Source organism: Dromiciops gliroides, chromosome 1 (assembly GCF_019393635.1).
Source record: "Dromiciops gliroides isolate mDroGli1 chromosome 1, mDroGli1.pri, whole genome shotgun sequence".
NCBI lineage: Eukaryota > Metazoa > Chordata > Mammalia > Microbiotheria > Microbiotheriidae > Dromiciops > Dromiciops gliroides.
The window spans coordinates 207,429,531-207,456,814 of NC_057861.1; the positions used below are offsets into that span (position 1 = coordinate 207,429,531).

Below are 27,284 nucleotides of genomic sequence, written 5' to 3' on the forward strand. Positions count from 1 at the left end.
CTTGAATTGAAGCATTATATAAGTAATATTATTATTATTATTATTATTATTATTATTATTTTCTCATATGTAAAATAATGGAGATTAGTCCCCATTTAAAGTCCATTTCAGTTTTTAATCTGTGACCTCCTGGAAAAACAAAAGGCTTATACCTTAGATTTTGGAGGTAGCCAACTATCTTGGAAACAAGCAGATTTTTCATATAAGTTCTCTCCCATTTCTCTTCATCAGAATCATAAACCCTATGGTGAGAAAGCTAAACATTATCTTTTCTGTGGTCTTAGTTTCAAATGGAAGTTCTAACAGTGGTCAAGGAAATTCAGTTCTAAATCTTAGAGATTTTGTCTTTCAGCTGGCCTCATAGACAGCTGCATAGAACAAATGAAACACATTCACGTGCAACTGAACTTAGATTCCCTGAAGCCTAGGAAAAAGGGGCCCAAAAAAAAGGTAACTATAAAACCTACAAGTTTGTTATGAAAAAAAGAATTACTTTAGTTGTCAATTTTTCAATATATTTATCAGATTCTTTTGCTAGGAAATGATACAATATAGTTTTTTTAATAAATTGTATATTAATCTGCTAGTTATATGTAATGAGCTATCAGATGACAGAAGAATGTACTGATAGATGGGTATTATTTGTTTTTAAATGATATTATCAGAGTCTTAAGGATTTGGGATTATATCTTGATATAATTTTAGAATCCTTTAGCTAGAATTTAGATCATGCTTCTTGTTTAAAGACATATTTACATTTCCTCATACAAATAAATGGTACTGTGCAAACTACCAAAGTAATCAGTTTAAAAAAAATTAGGTATGAATATGAGTTTTTAATACAAATCAAATATATAAAAATCATACCTATATAGATATCAGCATTCCATTCTTATAAGTATGCCCATTACTTATTACATATGTCTAGTTTCATATTTGTTATTTAGCACTTTGATCCTGCGTTTCTACAATGTCAGTACTTCTTCCAGTGATTGCAGTCCATCCATACCATATGATCTGGTGCATATCAGCTCTTGTTTATATCCTCCATGGCTACGAGTGAGAGGAGATTCTCATTGTTCTGGAAGCCATTTCCTAGATTACTTAAAATTATATAGTCACTAATAGAAGAGTCAGGCAGTATAAGTAATTCCTTGCTTTTCCTCTCTAACTGAGCCATCTCCTTTCCCAGCCATATATGTGTCTGATAATGTCACTCATGCACAGTTTTTCATTGGTCTTGTGTTTCAACCTTCTCACATCCAACAAGCACCTCTTTTTTGCCCTTTGGATGACTTATTATGCTGAATTCTTTGGAGATAGAGCATTCTATGATTTACAGCCAAGCAATATCACTGGAATCGCAGAACTTTTCCATATTGTTCCTTCTCTACCATCTCTCTAATATGCTAGTCATATTCCTTATGCAGCAAACTTTACAAATGATAACTTCATTAATCACATAGGATTATTGTGAAATAATAATGTTTCACATGTGAAACATTTTTATACATCCTAGAATAAAATTTATTTCACATTTTTGGGAAATTAAACTAATTCTGTTTCATCAAACTTTTACTTTAGGAAGCTGGAATATTTTGAGAGATATTATTAATCCTGTGATATACTAGAGCGACTAGTGTAATAAAAAGCTACATTTAGACTAAACCCTTTTATGTTGAATTTTTTTATAAATTGAGATTAAAAACTAATTAAAAAGTAATTTATAACAATAGCACACATATTTGTCATGGTGGTCTTTGTTCTTTTTTCTTGTGCCTCTTTTTTTTTTTTAAGTGAGGCAATTGGGGTTAAGTGACTTGCCCAGGGTCACACAGCTAGTAAGTATCAAGTGTCTGAGGCTGGATTTGAACTCAGGTACTCCTGACTCCAGGGCCAGTGCTCTATCCACTGCGCCATCTAGCTGCCCCTTCTTGTGCCTCTTTGAAGTAGAAACCCCTTACTTCATCACTGAAAATGTCAGGCAACACCTGATGTGATTAAAAACCATATAGTACCTACATCACTTTATTGAAATGGAACATGGAGCCTATATATATATATATATATATAAATTCCTCTGTCCTTGATAGAACAGAAATAGTTTTTTTGTGGAGAATGAGTTTGTTGAGATGGTCATCTTTCAGAGGTGATTAGTTTGTCAGCATCTCCAAAGTTATGGTGGTCAGGCATGACTGAAGTTTTCCTGTGTTGTAACATGAGCCCAAAGTGGTGTACTGTACATAAAAAATATGTGTTCTGTTCTTATAATATTTTTTGTTTGTTTTTATTTAAACAGGAAAATGGTTTTAGGAAGGAACTAAACCTTGCCATGCAGTTGCTAAGAAACTGCCTTTATCAAAATAATGAATATAAAGTAAGTAAAGCTACCATCAGACTTCTGATAGCAGTAATAATCCTAAGCAATTTGTTATTATAAGGGATGATATAAGATTTTAGTGGGAAAAGTTCCTTGAATTTTATTGTTTTTTAGGTAGCACAATTGAATAATTCATAAACTTTGTACTAATAAATGAATCTACCTCATCAGAAATACTCTCATTCATCAAAGTTTTATATACTTTTCTTGTTTATATCAATTCTTTAAACATTGTCATCATACAGCTGAAGCAGACTTTTACTTCTTCTTGGCATATTACCCTGGTTTGTTTCTGGGAATTTTAATTTTACAGTTAATAAGATGGAATGAAAAGGTTAAATAATAACATGATGATGGGATTTTGAGTAGTGAGTATGTTCCAAATATCATTTGTCATTAGCTGTTTCAGTTGTGTTTGGCTCTTTGTGACTCCATTTGGGGTTTTCTTGGCAAAGATACTGGAGGGTTTTGCCATTTCCTTCTCCAGTTCATTTTACAGATGAGGAAACTGATGCAAATGGTTAAGTGACTTGCCTAGAGTCACATAGTAAGTGTCTGAGGTCAAATTTGAACTAAAGTCTTCCTGATTCCAGACCCAGGATTCTATCCATTGTGCCACATAACTGCGCCTCAAATACGATACAAGAGCATATATAAAGCCTGTTGAGAAGTATTATGTCTTTAAGTCTAACTAGTAGAAGTCAAGAGTTTTTGAATTTTAATTATTAGGCCTTAGCTACTTGATTCAATTTCTGTTTTCAGTATCTGTAAAATAGCAGTAAGATAGGGCAATAATACTTTTATCTTGACCAGAAAATAATTGTGAAATTTATTTAGATTTTTGGGCCATTTATCTCTATTTGGTTAGCACTTTAAATGGAACAGTTTAAAAAAAAATATATATATATATATATATATATATATATATATATACCTAATTTAAATGCTAAAACAGTGATTTGAGTGATAATATTAAAAACATTTCTTGACTGCATAAACTTTCTAACTTTGTCATGGAAATATGATAATACCATTATTTGAAATTGTAGTGCATGATATAATTATATTATGTTCAATTTGGGTTTAAGAACAAACATTCAAGATTGCTTGAATTATGCTGGCTTTCAGAAAATGTACTTGGAAACTATTTCAAGGGTATATGACAAGTCTGAAGTAGATTGAAAGTTATTATCAAATATCTAACACTTGAAACTTCCAAGAACCAAGAAATGTTCTGATTTCTTTTTTATTTCCATTCTTGTATCTTTAGACTTTTACTATAGTACCTTAAACAGTAACACTGGTGGAGGTAACACATCCCATTAGTTTGTACTGTGGTTTTATCAGAAATATGTGCTTGTGTGTCAACCCGTTTTCAAAACCACTTGACAGCTGATAATATTTTCGCTATTTACTTAAGCTACTGCCTATAACTATTCATTCAGCTAATATTTACCTATGAAGTAAAAGACACTAATATCATTAGTTTTATCATAAATGTATTGATTACTTAAGTATGTTTGCATAGTAATAAAATATGTTCTGGGTATGAAAATTCTTAACTTATAATCAATAAGTAAAATATAATATCCTTAATGTTTTTTAATATGTTCCTATGTATTCTTCATGGAGTACTGTGGTAATGCTAGATTAGTTATTATTAATGTTGCTACCTCTATTGGATTATACCAGCCATAATATAATATAAATATATATGGAATCATTGTCAGTCAAATTATCAAAAGACTTTCTGAGTTGCTGGAGCTAAGAACAAATCAGAAATGGGTTAATACATTAAATAAAACTAATTAAAAATTTTTTTTTCAAAAATTTCATGAGATTAGGAGTTGGGCAGGAGAATGCATTTCTATCCCATACTAGGAGAGAGAAGCATATGCTAAGGTACAACTGAATAGTGAGGGAATCAATCAAACTCTTCCAATATTTGTACTTAGGGTTTTTTTTTTTAATTTTTAATTTCAGTTGCATAGTTTCCAGTTCCTATTACAGCATATTTCATATGTTATGCTAGCACCTTTTTGTCACTGTTGTCATCATTATGATCATCCCTCTTTCTCTACCAGTTACATTCATTAGGTTAGTCTGTTTCTCATAACAAAAGCAACCTTATTCCAATTCTGTTATCAGTGAATTTTTTAATAATTGAATATTCTTTATGAAATTTCTCATCATTTTTTGGCATTTGGAGTCACCCATTTTTCTAGAAGAGGCTGATACCTGAAATTGAGTAACTTAAAAATATTCAGAATTTATTTAGTTTTGAATCAATAAACAGGAACTTGTGGTGTTCTTTTAAAAATTTTGGTACATTGTTTAATATCAGGCAATAGTTTATTTTAGTACAACCTTCAAAATTTTAGACCAAAATGCACATATACCCCTTTGAGGAAAAGTATTATACAGTGAACAGTAATTAATTTTCATGATAATAAATCTGAAACACTGAAAGATCCTGAAGTGGCTTCTGAATCATTAAGAAAAGATTATATAAAGTATAATTTGTATTTAATGGATTTTTGAATAATTAGAATATAATAAAATCCATTTTTGATATACAAGGTAATTTGATGTTAATTGGAATTTGTAATTATGTAGAATATTCTACTTCTTGACCATTTTGTAATAAGTAACAGTTGACTACATATCATTATTCTAGTATTCTGGATTATAGTTTATTTCCTTTAAATGTCTTTGAAACTTCCGTCAATCCATTCTTATCCAAAGAGAACATAATCACGATCACTTTCAAAAAATGAGTTCTTGACAAAAGCCTATTCTATGTTATGATAGCTAAATGTGATACACACTGTTGATGAAGAGAAATATTGATCCCTTTGAAATATCTGTACTGATTCTTAAATCTTACTGGTAATTTTCACCAAAGAAGGGATTTTTTTAAAAAGGTGGCAGTGTTGTTTCTCCTCCATTTTATTTCAATGTCTCGTTTTCGTGTATTCTATTTCATTCTATAATTTCTTTCTGAGTCATTTTATACTTCTATACATTTCTATTCTAAGTGTGGCAAATGAAAATTCCAAGAGACAAAGTTTCCAGGTAATTAATAATCAATTTATTAATCTAGCCCATAATCAATAACTTGATAGTCAGTGGTTTCTCTCAGTAACCAAAGACACCAAGGGAGAGTCTGTGTGTTCCTTCTGATAGGAAATTCCTCTGACAAGCAAAACTTGACCCTGATTGGTGCACAATTAATGAGGAGATGGGCTAAAAGTCTTCAGCTCCTCCAGCTAAGAACATGGTTTGATCATGAATCTCTGCAGCCTCCTGCAATCTGGGCAGGGGATGCCATTTCTGTCTGACCTCTCAGGCTACTTTTTTCCTTCATCAGATGGGTTGCCCTGAACTCTAATGGAGGCCATCAAGGACAAGTAAACATGTTCCAGGCCTGAGGCTAGAGTAAACAAAAAATAAGGGTTCTTGTCTTGTCTCTACCCAGGTAGATGCAGATGCCTTGGGGCTGGGAGATTACCTTACTCAGTTATACCTCTCAGAGACTGACTGACCTTTTCAAGAATGGAGTCTTAACAAAAATCAGAGGAAAAGGATGACTCACAAATTAATAATTAGTTATTAACATAATAGTATAATATTAATTTCTCTCATTCTTTATTTTCATCAAAAGGCAACAGCACTTCAAGCACATCTTGTTCCTCTCATACATTCTTTTTGGCCTTGGTTACTGCTGGATGATTCATTGATGAAGGTGACCCTGCAGCTGCTTTGTGTCTATACTGCAAATTATCCAGCTGGTAAATACATTTGTTAAACATTTATTAAACTCCTACTTGTATTTCAGTCACTTTGTTAAGTACTAGAGATAAAAATGGGTCTTGCCTTCAAGAAACTTACTTTGAATGGGAGACGACAACACACAAAAGGCTGAAAGGCAAAGTGGGGAGAGAGGAAAGGACCCAACACAGGGTGGCATGGAGTCATGGTGGAGAAGTTAGAGAAATCCCAAAGTAGTGAAGCCTGGTGGGGAGATGTGTGAGTTTAGCTCCCTCCTTAAATGGAGGCTTTGGAGTTCATGGTTCTACCTTCTAGTCAGAGGGAGAGAGGATAGTATATATGCACATACATAAATATATACACACATACATATAATACGTATGTGTTTGTATCTATATATATATACACACATACATATATAATAGATTTATTTATATATGTCTGTATATGTTATAATAACAAATATATATTCCCCACATAATTTCACTGACATACTAATTTATAAAATATCATAAGATAAATAACTAAGAAAATGTATTTTTTCTTATTGAAAATAATGCATTCAGTGACATAAATATCACATCATACAAGGTCCAATTTGCCTGTCTCATTGCCTGTCTCACCCCCCTATTTCACATTGGTCTTGCTTTTGAGTGAGAATAATTTCTCTTTTCCTGGTGCCTTCCCGACTTTTTTTTCAATTTCTTCACTTAAAAAAAAAAGTTTTTAAAAATTTATTTTGTAAAGTACTTCCCAGTTACATGTAAAATTTTTTTTTTTTTAACAAATGTTTATTTTTATTTATTTATATATTTTTTTGCGGGGCAATGGGGGTTAAGTGACTTGCCCAGGGTCACACAGCTATTAAGTGTCAAGTGTCTGAGGCCGGATTTGAACTCAGGTCCTCCTGACTCCAGGGCCAGTGCTTTATCCATTGTGCCACCTAGCCACCCCCCATGTAAAAATTTTTAACATTATTTTTTTTAAAAAATGAGTTCTATATTCTCTCCCTCCCACTCCTCCCCCATCCTTGAGAAGGCAACCAATATGATATTAATTGTACATGTGAAGTCATGCAAAACATTTCCATTTTAGCCATATTGACAAAATACATACACACATAAAGAAGAATAAAGAAAATTTTTTAAAATGTATACTTTAGTCTACATTGTTCATCAGTTCTCTCTAGAAATGGATAGCATTTTTCATCATGGGTTCTTTGGAATTATCTTGAATCATTTTCTTAATCAGAGTAACTAAGTCTTTTACAATTGATCATCCGTACCATATTGGTGTTGCTGTGTACAATGTTCTCCTAGTTCTGCTCAATTTACTTAGCATCAATTCATATGTCTTCCCAGGTTTTTCTAAAACCATCCTAGCACAATAGTATTGTGATACAATCATATACCACAACTTGTTCAGCCATTCCCCAATTTATAGGCAGCCCATCAATTTCTAATTCTTAGTTACCACAAAAAAAGCTGTAATGAATATTTTTGTACAAAGAGATCCTTTTTTCTTTTCTTTGATCTCTTTGGGATATGGACCTAATAGTGGTATTACAGTTTTATAACCCTTTGGGCACAGTTCCAAATTGTTCTCTAGAATGGTTAGACTTGTTTGTTGTTGTTTGTCCTTCATACTTGAAGAGGACCATGTAATGAGGGTGATGTCATGACTTGCACTGAGTTAGATTTAAGTGAGGGAGGGCTGTGTAAGGTCACCAACCTCACTCTCTCCTTCACAGCCATCTGGGTCCAGTGGCAAGATATATGTCAGGACAACTGGAGATGGCTCCAGATGTTTAAAGCAATTGGGGTTAAGTGATTTGCCCAGGGTCATACAGCTAATAAGTACAACTCTACCAACAGAGTATTAGTGTCCCAGTTTTTCCATTTGTTATTTTCCTTTTCTGTCATATTAAGCAGTTTGAAAGGTGTGAGATGATACCTCAAAGGTGTTTTAATTTGCATTTCTCTAATCAATAGTGATTTAGAGAGGGCAGCTAGGTGATGCAGTGGATAAAGCGCCAGTCCTGGATTCAGGAGGACCTGAGTTCAAATCTGGCCTCAGACACTTGACACTAGCTATGTGACCCTGAGCGAGTCACTTAACCTACATTGCCCCCCACCAAAGTACATTACCCTAGGATGAGTCAAACTGCCATTCATTGACACAATAGTGATTTAGATTATTTTTTCATGTGACTTTTGATAGCTATTATTTCTTTTCTTTTTTCTTTTTTGAAAACTACTTGTTCATGTTCTTTGACCACTTAGCAATTGGAGAATGGCCAACTCCACTTTTGAAAAAGAAAGGGTTGGATATTTTCCCAAAGTATCATGAGTCTAATCTGATTTGTTCTCAGATACTTCCAACCTGCTGCTTTATGTTGGTGCCTACACACATGCTTCTTGAAGTACAATGGTAAAAGTTGTAAGCTAGCAATCCAATGTACTGCTCTTATCATAGAATATAATTACATTATGGATTATATATTTTAATAATTAGTTCACATTTATATAATACTTTAAGGTTGGCAAAACACTTTACAAATATTATCTTACTTTGTCCTTATTATAAACCTTGGATGTACTGGCACCCCACTGACTTATTGAAGGAAAAATTAATATTAGTTCAAATCATGGAGAAAGAACATAAATAAGAAAATGATATGGTATGTAATTAAAAGACTCCCTGCTGACCTTTTAAAACAAGTTTTTAATAATAATGGTATATGGACAGGAAAAAAAAGGGAAATAGGTACAGACTCATGATTCCCTAAAGCAATTTAGCTTATGTAAATCAATTGACATAACAAGGAGGCAAAAAAGAGCCCCCAAAGTGTCTTAGTCAGCATATATTTTATTTACTTTTCAAATGGAGAGCTATGACAGCTAAGAACAACAATGATTTGGAATATAAACTCATTTGAAAAATGTCTTATGAAGAATGATGATAGATTCTGGGCAATATTTTCTTGCTGAAGAGGGAAGCAGTGGGAGATAAAATCAGTTTCAAGGAAACTTGGTAAGAGACTTGTATAAAAATGTTACCTAAAGGGCTTTTAGGGATAAAACTGAAAGAGGAAGGGGAAGGGAATAAGTATTTATATTACACTATGTTCCAGTACTGTGCTAAGTACTTTAAAAATAGGTCATTTAATCCTCACAGCAACCCTGTGAGGAAGGTGCTTTTATAATCCTCATTTTATAGTTGAGGAAACTGAGGTAAACAGGTTAAATAAATTGCCCAGTATAAATGTTTTACATGATTGCACATGTATAACCTATATCTGATTGCTTACCATGTCAGGGAAGGGAATTGGGAAGGATGGAGGGTGAGAGGTAAGGAGGGATAAAGTTTGAAACTCAAAACTTTAAAAAAAAAATGGTTTTAATATGTAATTGGGAGAAAAAATATACATATATATGTATATATACATATACACACATACACATACATATATATACACATACACATAAATTTCCCAGGATCACATAGCTAATACATGTTTAAGGCCAGATTTGAACTCTAGTATTCTTGACTTCATGCCTAGCACTCTATGCACTATACCATCTAGTCTTACAAAATATGAAAAGTGAAAAAAGATCACAAAAAAATTTTATAGCTTTTTTTTCTTAACTATTGAGAACATTAAAGACCATACTTGGGCTCAAGGTTTGCTTATAAAAGATAGAAATGGCACCGATGAGAATAAAGATGGTGAAAGCAACTGAAAGAAACCAAATTTATAAGAAGGGAGGCCTGTGCTAGAGAAAACAAAATTATGAAAGTAGTGAGGGATCATTTTACAAGACATCCAAAGAATATATTAAAAGCATGGAAAAATCTTCATACTTAATAATACTGAATGGAAAGTGACTGAGGGAATATCAATATCTAGTGACATCTAGTCACCAACTTAACCACTAGTGACTCTCACTTGTTGATATCATCATGAATCCTATGGATTCAATTATCATCCCTGTGCAGATGATTCTCAGATGTCCATATGTAGCTCTAGTCAGTGTACAGAGCTCCAATTCTACATGGCCAATTGCCTTTTAGAACTAGATGTCTTGGAGGCATTTCAAACAAAACATGTGACAAACAGAATTCATTATCTTCCCCTGATCTACCACCACCTCCACTTTTCAAATGAATGTTCTTTTACTGTTATAGGCATTGTATTTACCTAAATTTGCTGCATTGCAGTTGTTGTTATTCCCACTCATACCACACATCCAATTTATTGCCAAATACTGTGCTTGTATTAGCACAACATCTTTTCTCCACTCACATAGCTACCTGTGGTCTTCTTGCCTCCAGTCTCTACTCTCTAAGCCATTCTTCACTCAGCTGTCAAATGGTATTTTTCTAAAAAATAGATCTGGCCATGTCACCCTTGTCCTCTACTCAACAAGCTCCACTGGTGCTCCATTATCTCCAGTGTCAGATGGCATTTAAAGTATTCCATAATCTTGTGGCCTCTCCTCCTGGTTGCAGGCTCCTAATACTTTATTCCTCTTTACACATTCTGGTATAGTTACATTGGTCTCCATCCTTTTCTTTGTGCTTGATGCTCCCTCTCCCAATTCCATACCTTTCTACTGACTATTCCCCAGAATGTTCTTCCTCAAATATCTCTCTCAATTCTCTGGCTTCCTTTGAGACCCAGTTAAAAGCCTATCTTTTTGTTTGTTTGTTTGTTTGTTTTTTGGGGGGGGGTTGTGGGGCAATGGGGGTTAAGTGACTTGTCAAGGGTCACACAGCTAGTAAGTGTCAAGTGTCTGAGGCCAGATTTGAACTCAGGTCCTCCTGACTTCAGGGTCGGTGCTCTATCCACTACGCCATCTAGCTGCCCCCTAAAAGCCTATCTTTTGAAAGAAGCTTTCATTGGTCCCACTAGTTGCTGGTGACTTCCTCTCTGAGGTTACTTTCCATATTCTGTACTTTTCTTTTATGTACCTAGTTATCATATTCTTTTCTCCATTAGAATGATAGCTCCTTGAAAGCTAAAACTTTATTTGTATCCTTAGGATTTCACAGTGCCTAGAATATAGGAAGCAATAACATGTTTGTTGACTGACATAAGTTCAGTATTTTTTCCAGGGAAGTACACTAAATGGTATGTGCCCAACTCAGTATGACATTTTTACTAATGACTTAGATAAAGCCATCAATGATATAGTTAACAGAATTGTTGATTATGTGAAGTTAATTAATGACAGAATCAATATATCACAAAGTTCCTGATAGGGCAGTGGTATAAGCACATAGTTGTTATTCTGTCATTTCAGTCATGTCTAACTCTTCATGATTCCATTGAAGTTTTCTTGGTAGAGATATTGGAATGGTTTGCCATTTTCTTCTCTAGCTCATTTTATAGATGAGGAAACTGAAGCAAACAGGGTTGAGTGGTTTGTCCAGGGTCACACAGCTAGTATGCTTATGAGACTGAATTTGAACTCAGGTCTTCCTAACTCCAGGCCAAAACTCTATCTACTGTGCCATTTACCTGCCTTTAAGCATATGGTCAAAGAGAAAGTTGTTCTTTCTCCTAGTTCATAAGGGCAAATATAAAGGAAATCATAGTCTCCACCAAAAATTTCATGGGAAAGGCATATTATGGATTAAGTCAAATTTTAGTTAAACAAGAAAATATAAGGAGAATTGATGGAAGAGATGAAGCTTCTAGGGGAGTTTTTTCAGTCTGTATCGGGTTCTGCTGATTAGGATGGTGTTTGATAGAGGGATAGGAGGGGCAAAGTAAACCTGGAGAATAGAGTTGAGCTGGATACAGGTGAGGGAGAAAAAGCAGGGGAAAGGGATTTCTATTTAGTAGATATAGATTAGAATCTGGTAGAACCACTAATGAAGACAGTTTGATAATCCATAGGCCCCAAACAAAAGTATGCATACAAGCATACTGTTAATTTGCTGCTTATTGTTTTTGGTTCATGGACTGTAGTTTATAACTAGATTGTAAAACTATGAATAATTGTAATAAATTGTCATTCTTTAAGGTTGCAGTTCTCTTTGTGGGGCAAGTTGTGTACAGTATCCTGGTCAGCCTACATATAGAGGAATACCAAGTAACTCTTTGTTGCTTTGTATCTTAAAATGGGTTTCCCATATGACTTCCGAGAATCCCACAATTCAGCAGTTGGCTTTTACACTCCTTGCAAATGTTGCCTTATCTCATGACTGTAAAGGAGTTATTCAAAAGGTAAGCACTTAAACTCTACTATGCATCATAAATAAAAATATCCAATGATCTAGTTTGTGGCAAAAGATTAGGTACTTTGAGTACCTAATCACACAAATCTCAAATTCCCGAACACATGAAAATTTAATTATGATTTTAAGATACTATTTTTAGAAATTCATAAAATGAATGAGGTGCACTTTCTTTAAAGCTAGTTGGCATATAGAAATTATTGGGAACTAGTATATGGAAATCAACATTCTTTTTTATTTCATACTTTTTTTTTTTTGCTATGAGGTAAGTGATTATTCTGTACTTTGAAAAGTCAAGCTCCGAGACAAGTTTCTTATATTATTTCAAGATCACAAAAGTAATACACACTATCTTAGAACTGTTAGCTACACCAAGTAGCAACAATTATTTAAGTTTAGATTGACAAACTGCTTTATGAAAACAAAGGATTCCTCACCACTCCCTTTTAAAGCCATTTATCACCCCCTCTTTTTAATGTAGCAGGTTCCTCAATCTGCTCTCTGGGGCCATATTGCCAATATTCTGACTTCTTGTTGATTTTGGCTTTATTTAGTTTGTGAATTGATAACATTGAACAAATGTACTGTTGCATGATGCACTAAAGCACAAATGGACCAGTTTTCAGACTGTAAATTGGTACAATATTATCCTAGGCTCTGCTTTGCATTCAAAGCTTTGACCACTTTAATGAAATATTTAGAACAATATAATTTCAGGCAGTGTTAGAGTTCTGATTTTGAAAATTGATCCTTAGGTTTTTTTATAATGTCTATTTTTATGGGCAAATTATTGTCATTTGTAATTATAAAACAACTTTTGTTACTTTTCTTTCATATGTATAACTAAGACCAAACACAAAAGCTCCATGGTATTAAGTTTACCTTATTATTATCATTAAAGGAGAAGCAAGAGAAGAGGATTTGTTTGCCTTCTTAGATAATGAAGACTAAATACTTTTAGCAATCTAAGAATGATAGGAAAAACTATTCAATTGTAAATTATGTGTGACCCATTTCCCTCTCCAGTTCCTCTTCCAACCATGCCAAATTGATATTCTCAAAGCATACATATGACTATGTTGTTCTTCTATTCAAGTAGTTTCAATGACTTCTCATTCCCCTTAAGATAAAATAAAAATTCCTCTGTTTGATGTTTAAAGCCTTTCACAATCCATGAAAATATTATATTCCCCAAGCCCATAAGATTGCAAGCTATTTGAGGGAAGTGATTGTTTCACTTTTGTACTGGTATCTTCAATGCCTTGCACATAGTAGATATTTAACAAATGCATATTTTATTAATTGATTTCTGATAGGAAATAGAAATAGAATGGATATATTATATTCACAGATTACCTTTGCAGTACATCTGTAGGTAAATGGATTAGACTGCTCCCAGGCCAAACCAGAATAGCTAATAAATAACCAAGATATCTGATTTGAATTTTTATTTCCTTTTCCTCTCCATGGTATAATTTTTAGTGAGTAGCCAAATAGTCAGAAAATAGTTAAATGAAGAACAATCAAGAGGCCTAAAACCACCCATCACAAATGGAAAAATCAGTCTCGAGTAACTGAGACTTTTTTCACCCCATCCCTCATTAAGGAAAGAATTAGTAAAAAGTAAGATTTTAAAAGTTTTCTTTACTTTCTTTTGTAGTTTCTACCTGGAAATATTGCAGATTTGTTTCTTGGAGGATATTAGTGGAAAGGGGAAAATAATACTGGGGAATAGAATATAAGAAGACTAGCTAATTAGCTATCATGGGACTAGTGAGATAATCAGGAAAATGTTAAGTCTTAAGAAGAAAATAATATTCTCTCTATCTTCCCCCAGAGTAACTTCTTACAGAACTTTTTATCTCTGACGTTGCCAAAAGGAGAAAATAAACGTCTTCCTGATCTTGCCATTCTTTGGTTGAAGTTCCTTTTGAATATTTCCTCTGACGAAGATGGGCAACAAATGATCCTGAAACTCAGTGGCTGTTCAGATTTACTTGTTGAGATGAGCAAATATAAACACAAAAGCAGTCCCCATTTACCTCTTCTTATTCTTCATAATATTTGCTTTAGTCCTACAAACAAACCCAAGATACTAGCTCATGGTAGGTATTCAAGTAAGTATGTGTATATGTCACATGGATAATGTTAAATATATGATCATCAGTTAAAATGACCTGTGTATTGGTTAGATGTTTATAGAGAATTTTATAACATCATCTGAAGCTAGTAGAGAAATGTGCTTTCCTTGGCAAGTGTGAAGTATAGGGGGATGGGAAAGGTATGTCTCAAAATATTTTTTCTACTTTTTATTTCTTTTAATTCATTTATTCAACTCAACAAACATTATCTAAGGCTACTATCTGCAATGCTTTGTACTAAGGACTGGGGTTATAAAGATGAAATAAAATATAACTCCTGACTTCAGACTCTTGCAATCCAGTGAATGAAAATAAGAAAAATAACTAAAATACAAGTTAAAATGTAACACGAATATAGTAGATAATGTCATTGAGATTCTGTTTCATGTTCCACCATGTGCATATCTGTATGAGACGTTTTAATCATACTTCAACACAAAGGATTCATGATTTCACCAGTGCGCATATTCCTAACAATGCAGTTTCTAATCACACCTTAATAAAGTTTCATGAGTTGTTCCAAAAACAAAAACAAACAAACCATCATGACATGATGGTCAACTTTCTGGTGATGAGCTTATTCAAATTTAGGCTGGTCCTCAAATGACTGTCTGATTCCAGACCCATACTTCAGACTTCTCTAGCTTGATGAGATAAGCCAGAATTGAGCTCCCTGCTCTAGCCTCCAGGAATCCAGTCATCACCATTTCATTATAAGACATTAGAGTAGCACTTGGTAGTAGATTATTATCCAGAAAGGAAAATTTATGGAAAAAATTTAACTTCAGCTATCTCAGACTATTTTAAAATCTTGATTATACTAGTATAAATTATTATAAATCCCTTTGAGCTTTCACAAAAGAAGCTCACTGGTCCCTTGATCACCTCCTCTGCTTACCATACTTGTTGGGCTATACTACTGTTTTTTTATTTCCTTGTCATATACTTCCCCTTTTGTTCATCTACATGTCTCCAAAAAACTATCTTCTCCTGGGACTCACATTCATTATATAGTTATGGCTTTTTGGAGGGGGTGGGGGACTTTCTCTACTGAAGCTATTTACTGCCTTTTTTGAAATATCTTTACCTTTCCAGAAACTTCATTGTTTTGATAAATAAAACGAAGTCATATGTTGAAGGAGCTATGGAAAATACTCTTCATAGACTTTTTTTGGGATGACTTTTTTGTTTTCCTACTTTTTAATCTCTTTAATCTGTAGGATTTAGATAGTGTTATAGCAGCTAGAAAAGCAACAAGATTACCCCATTGTGTATTATTCTGTTATCATAGTGATGCTACTTCTCTTGCACTTGCTTTTTCTGAAGAGAGGCTGTTTTTCATTTCCATGAAGCCTGGAGGTCACTAGGGTTGGGTGGAGAGAAGAAGCTAGGATTTCAGAAATATAACTCCTCTTCAGTGGGGCCATGGCAAACTTCAGAGAGGGAGTATGGCTGAAACAATCTCTTTGACGATTTGCCAAGTAATCTATATCTTCCAGTAGAGCAAATCATCTTCTGATTGGAGAGCCCTGGGTTAGATAATCTAAGGTTGATTATGACGAAATTTGAGTTTGGTATGGAAAATAGAACCAGAAGAAAAAATCAGGGCAATTATAACCGTCGTGGAATATATTGGAAACATCTCCTAAGGAGAATTTTAAAAACTACAACCATTTTAAAAACTCAAGACTATAGTAATAGTTTAAGGGGAGGTTTCTGGAAAGGGAATTGAGTGAGCTAGTAATTAAATTTTTCTGTTTTAGTTATCTTGTTTTTTAAATATTTAGAGATTTCTTTTGTTAGTACATGAATAATTTCTAACAGTATCCTTCCCAACAACAGTGTAGGAGTGCTTTAATGAAATTACCTTTTGAGGATCACATATATGCCATACTTTTTTTCTCAATGTGTTATGCATAAAACCTGAATTTTTTTAGTTTGTATTTTTTTAACACACACACACACACACACACACACACACAGAGCAATAGCCACTTAAAAGATTAAGAAAAATGCAGATGAAGTGTTCAGTATTCTACATGGATTGAAAGTAGGAAAAAATGACCACACCATGCTCATTTTCAGTATGAATCCATTAGAGTACAAGTGTACAAGTATATTTCACTTTACAGAATAGATGTGTTTCTAAAACAAAGTGACCATAAATCCAGTTCTTCTGAGTAGGATCCTATTTACTCATTGACTTTAGAAGAAAAAACCTTAAAAGTGACATAGTGGAAAAATGTTTTCCCCAATAGTTAATAAAAATTTACACTTTAAAATTCATCAACACTCTGCTGAGTACTGGCATAAAATGCAATGTAAAATAGGTTGTAAGTTAGTGGTGAAAATACCTACTTAATGCTGATAAAATCAGAAATTTATCAAAGGATGTTACAAACCTTTTAAAATCACAAATAGGAAATAAAGGTGGCTAATATGGCTCAGGGGATAGAGTGCCAGGCCTGGAATCAGGAAGACTCATCTTCCTGAATTCAAATCTGGTGTCAGGTACTTACTAGATGTGTGACAAGATTTGGACAAATCACAACCCTATTTGCCTCAGTTTCCTCATGTGTAAAATAAGATGGGGAAGGAAATGCCAAACACGCTAGTCTCTTTGCCAAGAAAACCACAAATGGGGTCACAAAGAGTCAGATATGAGTGAAATGACTAAACAACAAAATATAAAATAATAAAAATACTTCTCAACAAAACTAATGACAATGGAAGAAGTTAGTCACAAAGTATAACTATTATAATACATTTAAAATATTATTCTAATTGAAATAGCATTTGGAACATGGTAAAGTACTTTTATGTTGCTTGCTTCTTTAAACTTAATTTTTATCTCTGTCATAAGATAAATATTGCTTTATCAAACCTCTGACTTTAGTAAAATGTTTATCATGTTTAATATCTCTTAATTGTAATCTTACTTAATAGCCCAGGCTTTGATTTATTTGTGCTTGTTTATTAGTAGTATTTAGTAATATTGAGGGATAGTTTATTTTTTCTGCATAGCAGGCTTTAAATATAGTCAAAAGGGATCATTATCATAACTTACCATCTCTGCTCATTTCTGTATAACAGGTTTCCATTAAACCAAGTATACCTTTATTGAGCAAGTCATTATCAAATGGGATAATACATGCAAAGCACTTTGTAAACCTTGAAGCTATCATTATTGTTGTTAGTATTAGTATTAATAAAAGGAAGAAACTATGATTGCTATGATGAGATGCTATGGTACTGAAAAAGTCATTTGAATGTGAAAATGTGCTCTTTACTGCTCTTTTGCCTAGAAAGGGAACTAAATTTTTCTTGAAGTTTATTTCAATAGGCCAGGTTGTGTTATTGTTACATATTTTAATAATACTATTTTTGTATTAATCATAATATAACCCAAAATCACAGAAAAGACAAAATGGGATGTACATGAAGTGCTTTTAGTAACAAGATCTTATTTTTTCTTTAGATAAAGTTATTTCATTGCTATCTACTTGTCTGGAAAGTGACAATCGAAATGTTCAGAGAATTGGAGCAGCTGCACTTTGGGCTCTCATGTACAATAATCACAAGGTCAGTATTTTTGACATTATTTAACCAGGGTATGGGGGAATTAGGAAGTCAAAGCTTCTAAAATGCATCCAGAATTACTAAAGACCTGGAAATAAGTTAGTTATATCATTTGTTTGCATTCATATAACTAATAAAAACCACAAACACAGCAAATGAAATCAATAAAGTTTGATCATTTAATAAGGGTTTTATTCTAGAAAAATGTTTCATTAAATAGTGTAAATTATAGGCAATACTCTTACAATACTATACAATTCCACAAACATTAAGGTGACAACTATTTACAAAGAACTCACACTAATTATATTTTTCTAAAAGCTACTTGAGAGTATAAAATATATCTAAAAAAATAGCATAGTAGTAGAAGTTGACTCAATATGGGGCAATATTAGGTTTCATATCTGAATTTAATAATGAATACAATTCTCCATTTTTATGGTACTGGATGCCTGAAATGAGTGGGCACTTCTCATTCCTTCCTTTCTTTAAATTTGGTCTTTCATTATAGTCGATCAATAAGCATTTATTAATCACTTACTATGTGCCAGATACTGTGTTCAGCTCTAGGGATACAAAGAGGCAAACAGATAACCCCTGCCCTCAAGGAGCTTATAATATAATGGGAGAGACAACATGCAAACAAATATATACAAAGCAAACTATATAAAGCTATATACAAAGTAATTAACAGTGGGAAGGCACTAGAATTAAGGATTGGGAAAGACTTCCTAGAGAAGGTGAGATTTTAGCTGATCCTTGAATGAAACTAGGTAAGCCAGAAGGTGAAGAGAAAATATTCCATGCATTGGGGGGCAGCCAGTTAAAATGCCTGGAATTGGGAGATGGAATGTATTTATACAGGCCAGGTGAGATAATAACAGAATTATATGGATGGTATTCACTTAGGAGTTACTAAAGGGAGTTAAAGATTCTATTTAAAGGAAGCAGGCAGATAAAATAGACAATCATTATGCATTTTTGTAGAATTATTGAATCTTATATTTGAAGGGACCTCAGAAATCAATCAGTCAATAAACATTTATTGTTTGTTATTATTACCATCCATATGATTCTGTTCTTATCCCATCTCATAACTCCAGGCATTTAAATGTCTAATATGTGTCAAACTCTGTGTTGCATGCTTGGGATACTGAAGTACCTTATGAATAACTTGAATAAAGTCATATATGGCATGTTTATCAAATTAAAGGGTAAAGTTTGTAATCAGTGACCACTCTTTGAAACTAGTCCATGCTCACATTTCTTCAACATCCCCACATAAAGTATCCAGAAAAACTTTGCCAAATGCTTCAGTGAAATTTATGTTTGCTGTATCTTTTTCATTCCTCTGATTTACCAGCCTGTGTTAATCGATGTAGTCAGAAATGAAAATAAAATTAGTTTACATGACTTGTTATTAATGAATGCATCTTGGAGGAGGAGCCAAGATGGCAGAGAGAAGTCACCAAGTTGCCTGAGCTCTTCTGTGGTTCCCTTAAAAAGAATCAAGCCTCTAAACATAATCTGAAACTATAGAACCTACAAAAAGACAGAGAGACACAATCTTCCAACTTGAGATAATTTAGAAGACTTCAGGAAAGGTTGGTCTCACTTGGATAAAAGGAGAGCACAGTGCAGCTCAGTGCAGCACAGCATGAGAGGATCTGAGCAAGTCAGCAGGAAGCTATTGGCCACAGCAGAGCAACTGAGGCCCCTTGATCCTGGCTCAGCAAGCCAGTGGCACAGTGAGGCAGTTGTGATATCTGCCAGCACCAGCTGAGAGGGCAGGCTGCCAGCTAGAGGGCCACCCACAGGACAGGTGAGACTGGGCCTGGCTATCCCAGCGCCTGGAACAAGCACAGGGAGCAAACCCAGGATGGTGAGGAATCCACAAGCCATAGAGGTCTCAGAGTAGAAAGTCAATGACACAGCCCCTATCCCCCAGCACAAGAAGCTTGAAACAGTGACCCTTTTCAGTGATCCTTGTGCCCCAGCAGCAGACCTCAACTTTAAAAAAATAAGCTACAATATGAGTAAGAAACAGAAGAGGACTCTTACCATTGAGAGTTTCTGTGTCGATAGGGAAGAACTAAATACAAACTCAGATGAGGACAATACTCTCAAATTGCCTACATGTGAGAGAAATGAAATCAACACAAGAAAATGATGAAAAAAGAATCAACAGATTGGAAAAGGAATCACAAAGATTGACTGAAGAAAGCAATTCCTTTTTTTTTTCCAAGAAAGCAATTCCTTAAAAAATTCATTTGGCCAAATGGAAAAGAAGGTACAAAAGCTTACTGAAGAAAACTGCCTTAAATATTCGAATTGGACAGATGGAAGCTAATGACTCCATGAGAACCCAGGAATCAGTCAAACAGAATAAAAAGAATGAAAAAATAGAAGAAAATGTGAAATACCTCATTGGAAAGACAACTTACTTAGAAAATAGATCCAGGAGAGACAATTTAAGTCTAGACACCATATTCTAGGAAATTATCAAGGGCAACTGGCCTTATAGAATCAGAGGATAAAATCGTCATTGAAAGAATCCACCAATCACCACCTGAAAGAGACCCCAAAAGGAAAACTCCGAGGAATATTGTAGCCAAATTCCAGAAGTATCAGGTGAAGGAGAAAATACTCCAAGCAGACAGAAAGAAGCAAGTTAAATATCATGGAGCCACAGTCAGGATTGCTCAGGACCTGGCAGCTTCAACATTAAAGGATTGCAAGGTTTGGAATATGATATTCCAGAAGGCACAGGAGCTTGGATTGCAACCAAGAATCAACTACCCAGCAAAACTGAGCATTCTCTTTTAGGCAAAAAGATGGACATTCAATGAAATAGGGCTTTCAGCGTTTCCTGATGAAAAGACCAGAATTGAATAGAAAATTTGATCTTAACATACAAGACTCAAGAGAAGTTTAAAAAGGTAAACAGGGGAAAATAAAAGTTATTCAATAAGGTTAAACTGTTTACATCCCTACCCAGGAAGATGATACTTATAACTCTTGAGAGCTGTATCTCTATTTGGGCAGACGGAAAGAGTATACATGGAGGATATAAATATAAATTGTCTTTGATGTGATGATATAAAGAAAATTAAGGGGTGGAAAAAAAGGAATATATGGGGAGAAGAGGAAAGGGGAGGTGGAATGGGGTTAATTACATCATATTAAGTACAAAAAACCTATTACAATAGAGGAAAAGAAGGGAGGTGGTGAACATTGTTTCAACCTACCAAATTTCTTTATCCAAATGAGTTTATATTTTATTCCCTTTGAACCAAACTCTTATCAGATTTGGTTCAAAGGGAATAAAATATAAACTCATTTGGATAAAGAAATTTGGCTTATTCTTTAGGGAAGTAAAAGGGTAAAGGAGCACTGATAGAAGGCAGGACAGAAGCAAGGGAGAAAAGGGTAAAGAAAAGGGAGGAAGGCTGATAAAAAGGAGGGCAGATTGGGGGAGGCAGGGGTCAGAATGAATGCATCTTGGTTCTTCACAATTATTGTTTCTTTTTGTAAATGTTTATCAACTGTTATTTAACAAAACACTCTGGAATTTTTCCAGGAAGTAAAGTGAAGCACACTAGTTGAGATTTTGAAAAAATGATCACTTTTATTTTTCATAAATTAGGTTCACATTTGCTTCTCTATGGTGCTGTGGCTCCTCTCACATTTCGAATATCTTCCCCAGTGCCTTTGCATCTTATCACATCAACTAGTTCTACCTAGACCATGATCCTTTTCTCTTTTTGATCTTCATCCCCCAAGCATAGCTTTCTACTCTGAGACCTCTATGGCTTGTGGAACTAACTAACTACCCCTTTTTGTCTTTCTGTCTTTGTAGCAGACATTAGTTTTTTCTGTTCTTCAGCTTTTCTGACATAATTCTTACAGTAACATATCCCTCTTTGTATTCTTTATCAGTTATCTTCCTTCATGTCCATCCTCTACATGTTTTGTTGATTATTGAATTAGCTTTAGAGGCACATCATTTTCTTGAGGAATTTTTCCTTATCAGCATTTTTGTCATATGAATATTGCATTTGATAGCATTTTATCCTTCTTGAGACAATTTCCCCCATAAATTTAACCTATAGGAGTTTTAATTCTTTGAGTTCTATTCTAAAAATCAAGGGTGTACTTCAAACTGTTTCCAGACCCTCTCTCTTCTCCTTATGTATCACAAACTCTAAAACGATATGAGCACAGACTTTTCAAGTCTGTGAGTCACTTAAAACTCTTCTTCCCTCACAAATGAGTGTGGTAGTGGTCCACCTTTATACTGATAGATTCAGCCAAGGGCCATCCAATATCTAGAGTCTTACTCCATATTAATTTTATCTTTGTAATATTTCACTGTGGCATGAGGTAGATTATAGATTGTTTTGACCCACAGCCTTGTACTTCTTTAACCTTGCCTTGACCTATATTCTTTAAGCCATAACCCTTTTGGCTTTGTGGTCTAGATTTTCATCTTGTATAATTCTATTTGCAGACTTTTATATATTTTCCTATAGGTCTGCTATAAAATGCTGAAATATGCAGGCTTAGGATAATTTTACACTCTCTATGTATGTACACACATAACATCTCTTAAAAATATAATTTTTAAAACCTACTGATTATGAAACAGAATGATTATTATATACCTTCCTGGTGATTTTGCTACTATTCTGAAATCACCATCAACTTATTTTTGCTATATTAAGTGACTTATGTACCGGGTTTGAAATGTAGGAATGAGATGATATAGAGAGGGGAAGTGAAGAGTGGGCAAGAGAATATGATATCTTAGTATATAATGGTGTATAAATCTCTAGTCGCATCATTATACTGTTTCTTATTTGATAACATAACTTGACAGAAGGTATCCCATCACACTTTGAGCCTTATAATGTGGGAATAAATGTAGTTATTGGAGTACTCTCTGTATTTTTTACAGGCAAAAGCAACTTTGAAGACTCCATCAATAATAAGAAAGTGGATAACGCTTATGCTTCAGCAAAAAAAAGTAAGTTTCTTTCTTAGAAAATTTCTAGCTGTAGCTTGAAACATGGTAACCATCAATGCTGACCTCTGAATAAATAGGCCTTAGTGCAGGGCACAGCAAAATGTCAATTTGCTAAAATGATGTTTTGCAAATGTGCAGATATTTATTGGTTGTCCATCCTTTTAAAAATTAAGCCTTTGACAATAAAATCTGCTGGCAAATGTTTACAATGTCTTCATTTCTTAAAATTTGGCTATGAATCTTTGTCAATTTTTCCTTACTCTCTTTCTTTTGCCAATGTGCTAAGATGTTTTTGTGTGATAAGAACTACTGCCCAATTAAGATCTACCTTGAACAGTAAGCTTGCATCTGACAACAGTTTGTTAAATTAATATGACCAAAAAAAAAAAGATCATTACTCATGATCTCATATGTCATCTTGTCAGTGTGATCATGCTATGAGATAGGGGCTTACCATGACTTTGTCTTTTTAAAAAAATTTTTCTCTAATTGTAAATTATTTCTAAACATCATTAGCTTAGCTTTCTGTGCTAAGGCATGGATCCCAAATTTACCTTTTCTAGAACCCTAAGGAATCTTCTGACTATTTATTGGTTTCTTCATAGTTTAACTCAAAAGCATCATTCATGTTACCTATGACATTAATTCAAGAGCTGGTTAAAAACGTAGAATACCATAATATTGAAGAGAGTGTTTTTGGATGAATGTATGCATTTGAGATTATAATTTGTGAACTGTTCAAGCAGGGTAGTTAGTTGTTTTGTTCCATGTTCCTAAGTAGGCAAGGTGTACAAAAACCTTCACCGAGTTTTCAATAGAAATAAAATTGAGGAATATATGTATAAATACATATTATAGAATTTATAGGTAAAACATTTATTCCCTTTATTGCTATCTTATTTTGAATTCAAAATAGCTGTTAGGTGATATTTTAAAAGTTTCATGTATAGTATTAATTTCAACAGATTTGTTTTCTCTCATTTGTCTCTTATAGCTATTTCAGACCCTGATGCAAACTCATTAAATGTCTATTATTTAAGATGTCTCGAGAACCTGGTACACCCTCCTTCTCTACACGTGAATAACCTGCTCTCCTTCATTTTGGTTCTGATACTTACATGGTTAGGAAAGCTTGGTTGAGGGAGATAACTGCACTTTTCAGGTTCGTGTATATATTTTATCCAAAACATAATAAACCTTTTGGAAGGTACTAATGCTTTTATGCCATACAGGAATTAGAACTGATGATAGTCAAAACTCTACTACAATATGATGGGACCACAAATAGCGTCTGACAAGATGATAGAAAATAAAAAACATGGAAAAAAACTGGAATATTTTTTACTTTTTATATAAAATTGCTATATGAAAATCATATTTATTACCTATTTATCAAAATAAAATATTTAGAAAACACTAAACCAATTGAAGTAAAAATGTACTTGTCTCAAACTTTTGTTAGATTCCTCACTTGTGGTCTAATCTCCTTGATTTAATATCAGTCATACAACATATAACTTATCTGTCAATTCAAGGTAAAAATTTTATATGTATTTTATTCATGGCAACTTAGATCCTATACCTGGCCTTAAGAAAATAATTATTTTTTAATTCAACAAACATTTATGGAGCACCTACTTTGTACAAGTCACTTACCTAGGTACTGAGGGAGTAGTTGTTCCTACACATTAGGAATTTATAATCTAGTGGTGAAAATTAGATATATGTGCATGTATGTATACATACATACATGCAGGATATGTATTATGATAATACAAGGTAGGGGGTGTTATGCTCACATAGGTATGTTTAATATGAGAGATATACTGTATAAGAGTTCAGTGAAGAAATAGATCTTCTGATTGGGTAGTTTAGGGAAGCTTTATGGAGGAGTTAGCATTTGAGTTGAACCTTGAAGGATGAATAGAATTTCAAAAGGAAAAGATAGTGGTGGGAAGCAGGGTGTTAAAGCTAAAGCAAATTCTGTGGACAAAGGCTTGGAAATGAAAAACCATAGAAAATGTTTCATGTAGTTTAATATAGCTAATGAATAATCAATCCATAAGACTGTGGTGGTAAGGGTCTGAATTAGAATTATAACAGCAGTAATTGAAAGGAGTAGTTGACTAAGCTTTCATCCAAGAATGAATGACTTCAAGAAGGAACATGCCACTGACAGAGAAGTAGATATAACATAATTTGTGAGAAGAAGGTGATCTGTTTATCTGGAGTTGTCCAAGTCAATATTCCACAAATAATCTAAGCAGTTTTAGTCTAGTGGTAAGCCGAATTTAGTGTTCCAGTAGTTAAAAAGCACAGGGCTTATGAGGAAGTGGAGGCCATATAGACATACATAGATATGTATATATGTATGTATACATATGTATATGTATACATATATGCAAAAGCTATTCACTCTTTGTAGAAGTTTGGTAGTTAAGTGGAGAGAAGTAATTAGTTCAAGGAAATGGAAAGAGATGAGGAAGCTTATTTTGGATAGGGGAGACCTGCTCCTGTTTGTATTTGACAGAGAAGAAAAAGGTGGAGAGGCAGAGGTTGAAGATGCAAGAGGAAGGAGAGCATGATTATTGAGGACATGCAAGGAATAGGACCAATGACCCAGATAGAGATAGCAACTTGCTTCTCTAATACCAGAGAGAAGAAAGTAAAGATGTGAAAATACAAGAAAGTGGTCAGTTGTTGAGGATAAGACTTGAAGGAACTTATGTTGGATGGCCTCTATCTTCTAAGTAAAATCAGAAGTAAGGATATTTGCTGAGAATGGTGGGATTGGGGGAATGAAAACATTGAAGGTTTGGAATTATCTCCTCAGGAAGTGCAATAGGGAGCTGAGAAGAGATGAAGAAAACTACTCTCAAACAAGTCAAATCATTAAGCATTGATTCAGTGCCTTCTGTGTACCAGGCACTATACTGAAGTAGGCCTGGTCCTGTCATTGTCTTCTCTTAGGCTTTGTTGCTTATTCTCTCTAAGTCACTAAGCACTGGCACTAAACAATAATGAGGGTCCAGTTTAAAAAACATGGGGCAGCTAGGTGACACAGTGGATAGAGTACTGGCCCTTGATTCAGGAGGACCCGAGTTCAAATCTGGCCTCAGACACTTGACACTTACTAGCTGTGTGACCCTGGGCAAGTCACTTAACCCCAATTGCCTCACCAAAAAAACACACAAAAAAACCCCAAAAATTAATAAATGAAAAAACACGAGTATATTAGTGGTGCTCTTATAGGGAGTCTTAGTACCGTAGTGGGAGACAGAATCTAGTTTGCAACAGTTGAAGAGCACAGGGCTTCTAACAAAGTAGAGGCCATATATCTAAGCTACTCATTCTAGAAATTTACATAGAAACTGGACTAAGCCTGGGATCAGAAGTGATCTTTTTGAATGCTCGATTTATTTGCCAAAGGAGAATAAACTTCAGATTGGGGAGGAAAGAATGAAAATAATTAAAGGGGAATTGAAACCCTTCATACTCTTAGCTGCTCTCAAATTTAAATCACTAGACTCACATTCCAGGATACAAAACTACATTCCAGGGTACTAAAGACTGAATCAATCACATTTACTAAGTGCCTCATATTTATTGTTTCAAGCACTCTGCTAAATGCAAGAAATATAAAGACAAAAATATGGCAATTTTTACTCTAAAAGAGGTATTTTCTATCAAGAAAGTCAAAATACACACCAACACATATATACATATTATAATATACACTCATATATAAAATAAAGGTGGTTTGGGAGAATATAGGTTTCAGAAGGTGAGCAAGATTTCTGAGTATCACTTAAGGGTACTAACAACAAGGAACTTAGGAAATATTTTATTTAGGGAGTGGTGTTTCAGATGAACTTGAAGGAAACTAGGAATTCTAAGATATGGAGGGAGTGCATTCCAGGCACTGGGGAAGGCCTATGGAAGGGCATAATGATGGGAGATAAAATGGGCCGTGTGTAAGGAATAGCAAGGACGTATTGCTGAGCCAATGACAATGGTCTCTGAAAGATTTTGGAGTGTATATCCTGGGAAGCTAATGGACTAAGGGCAACCTCAGGCACAGCTCTTCTATGCTCTGCCCTTCAAATAAAGGTAACCATTAGTGCAAGTAGAAAAAAAAAAT

General features: G+C 34.0%; 1 protein-coding gene across 1 annotated transcript in view; it reads left to right on the forward strand.

The window, feature by feature from the left end:
* Window positions 1-24,550, forward strand: part of RTTN (rotatin) — a 251,719-nt gene extending 227,169 nt beyond the window's left edge. The window contains 9 exon segments of the mRNA XM_043993343.1: window positions 353-450; window positions 2,300-2,377; window positions 6,045-6,171; window positions 12,184-12,386; window positions 14,235-14,502; window positions 18,017-18,120; window positions 23,075-23,111; window positions 23,114-23,143; window positions 24,138-24,550. Of these exon segments, the coding sequence (XP_043849278.1) occupies window positions 353-450; window positions 2,300-2,377; window positions 6,045-6,171; window positions 12,184-12,386; window positions 14,235-14,502; window positions 18,017-18,120; window positions 23,075-23,111; window positions 23,114-23,143; window positions 24,138-24,283 (1,091 nt within the window). The 3' untranslated portion in view covers window positions 24,284-24,550.
* The last annotated feature ends 2,734 nt before the right edge of the window (window positions 24,551-27,284 follow it).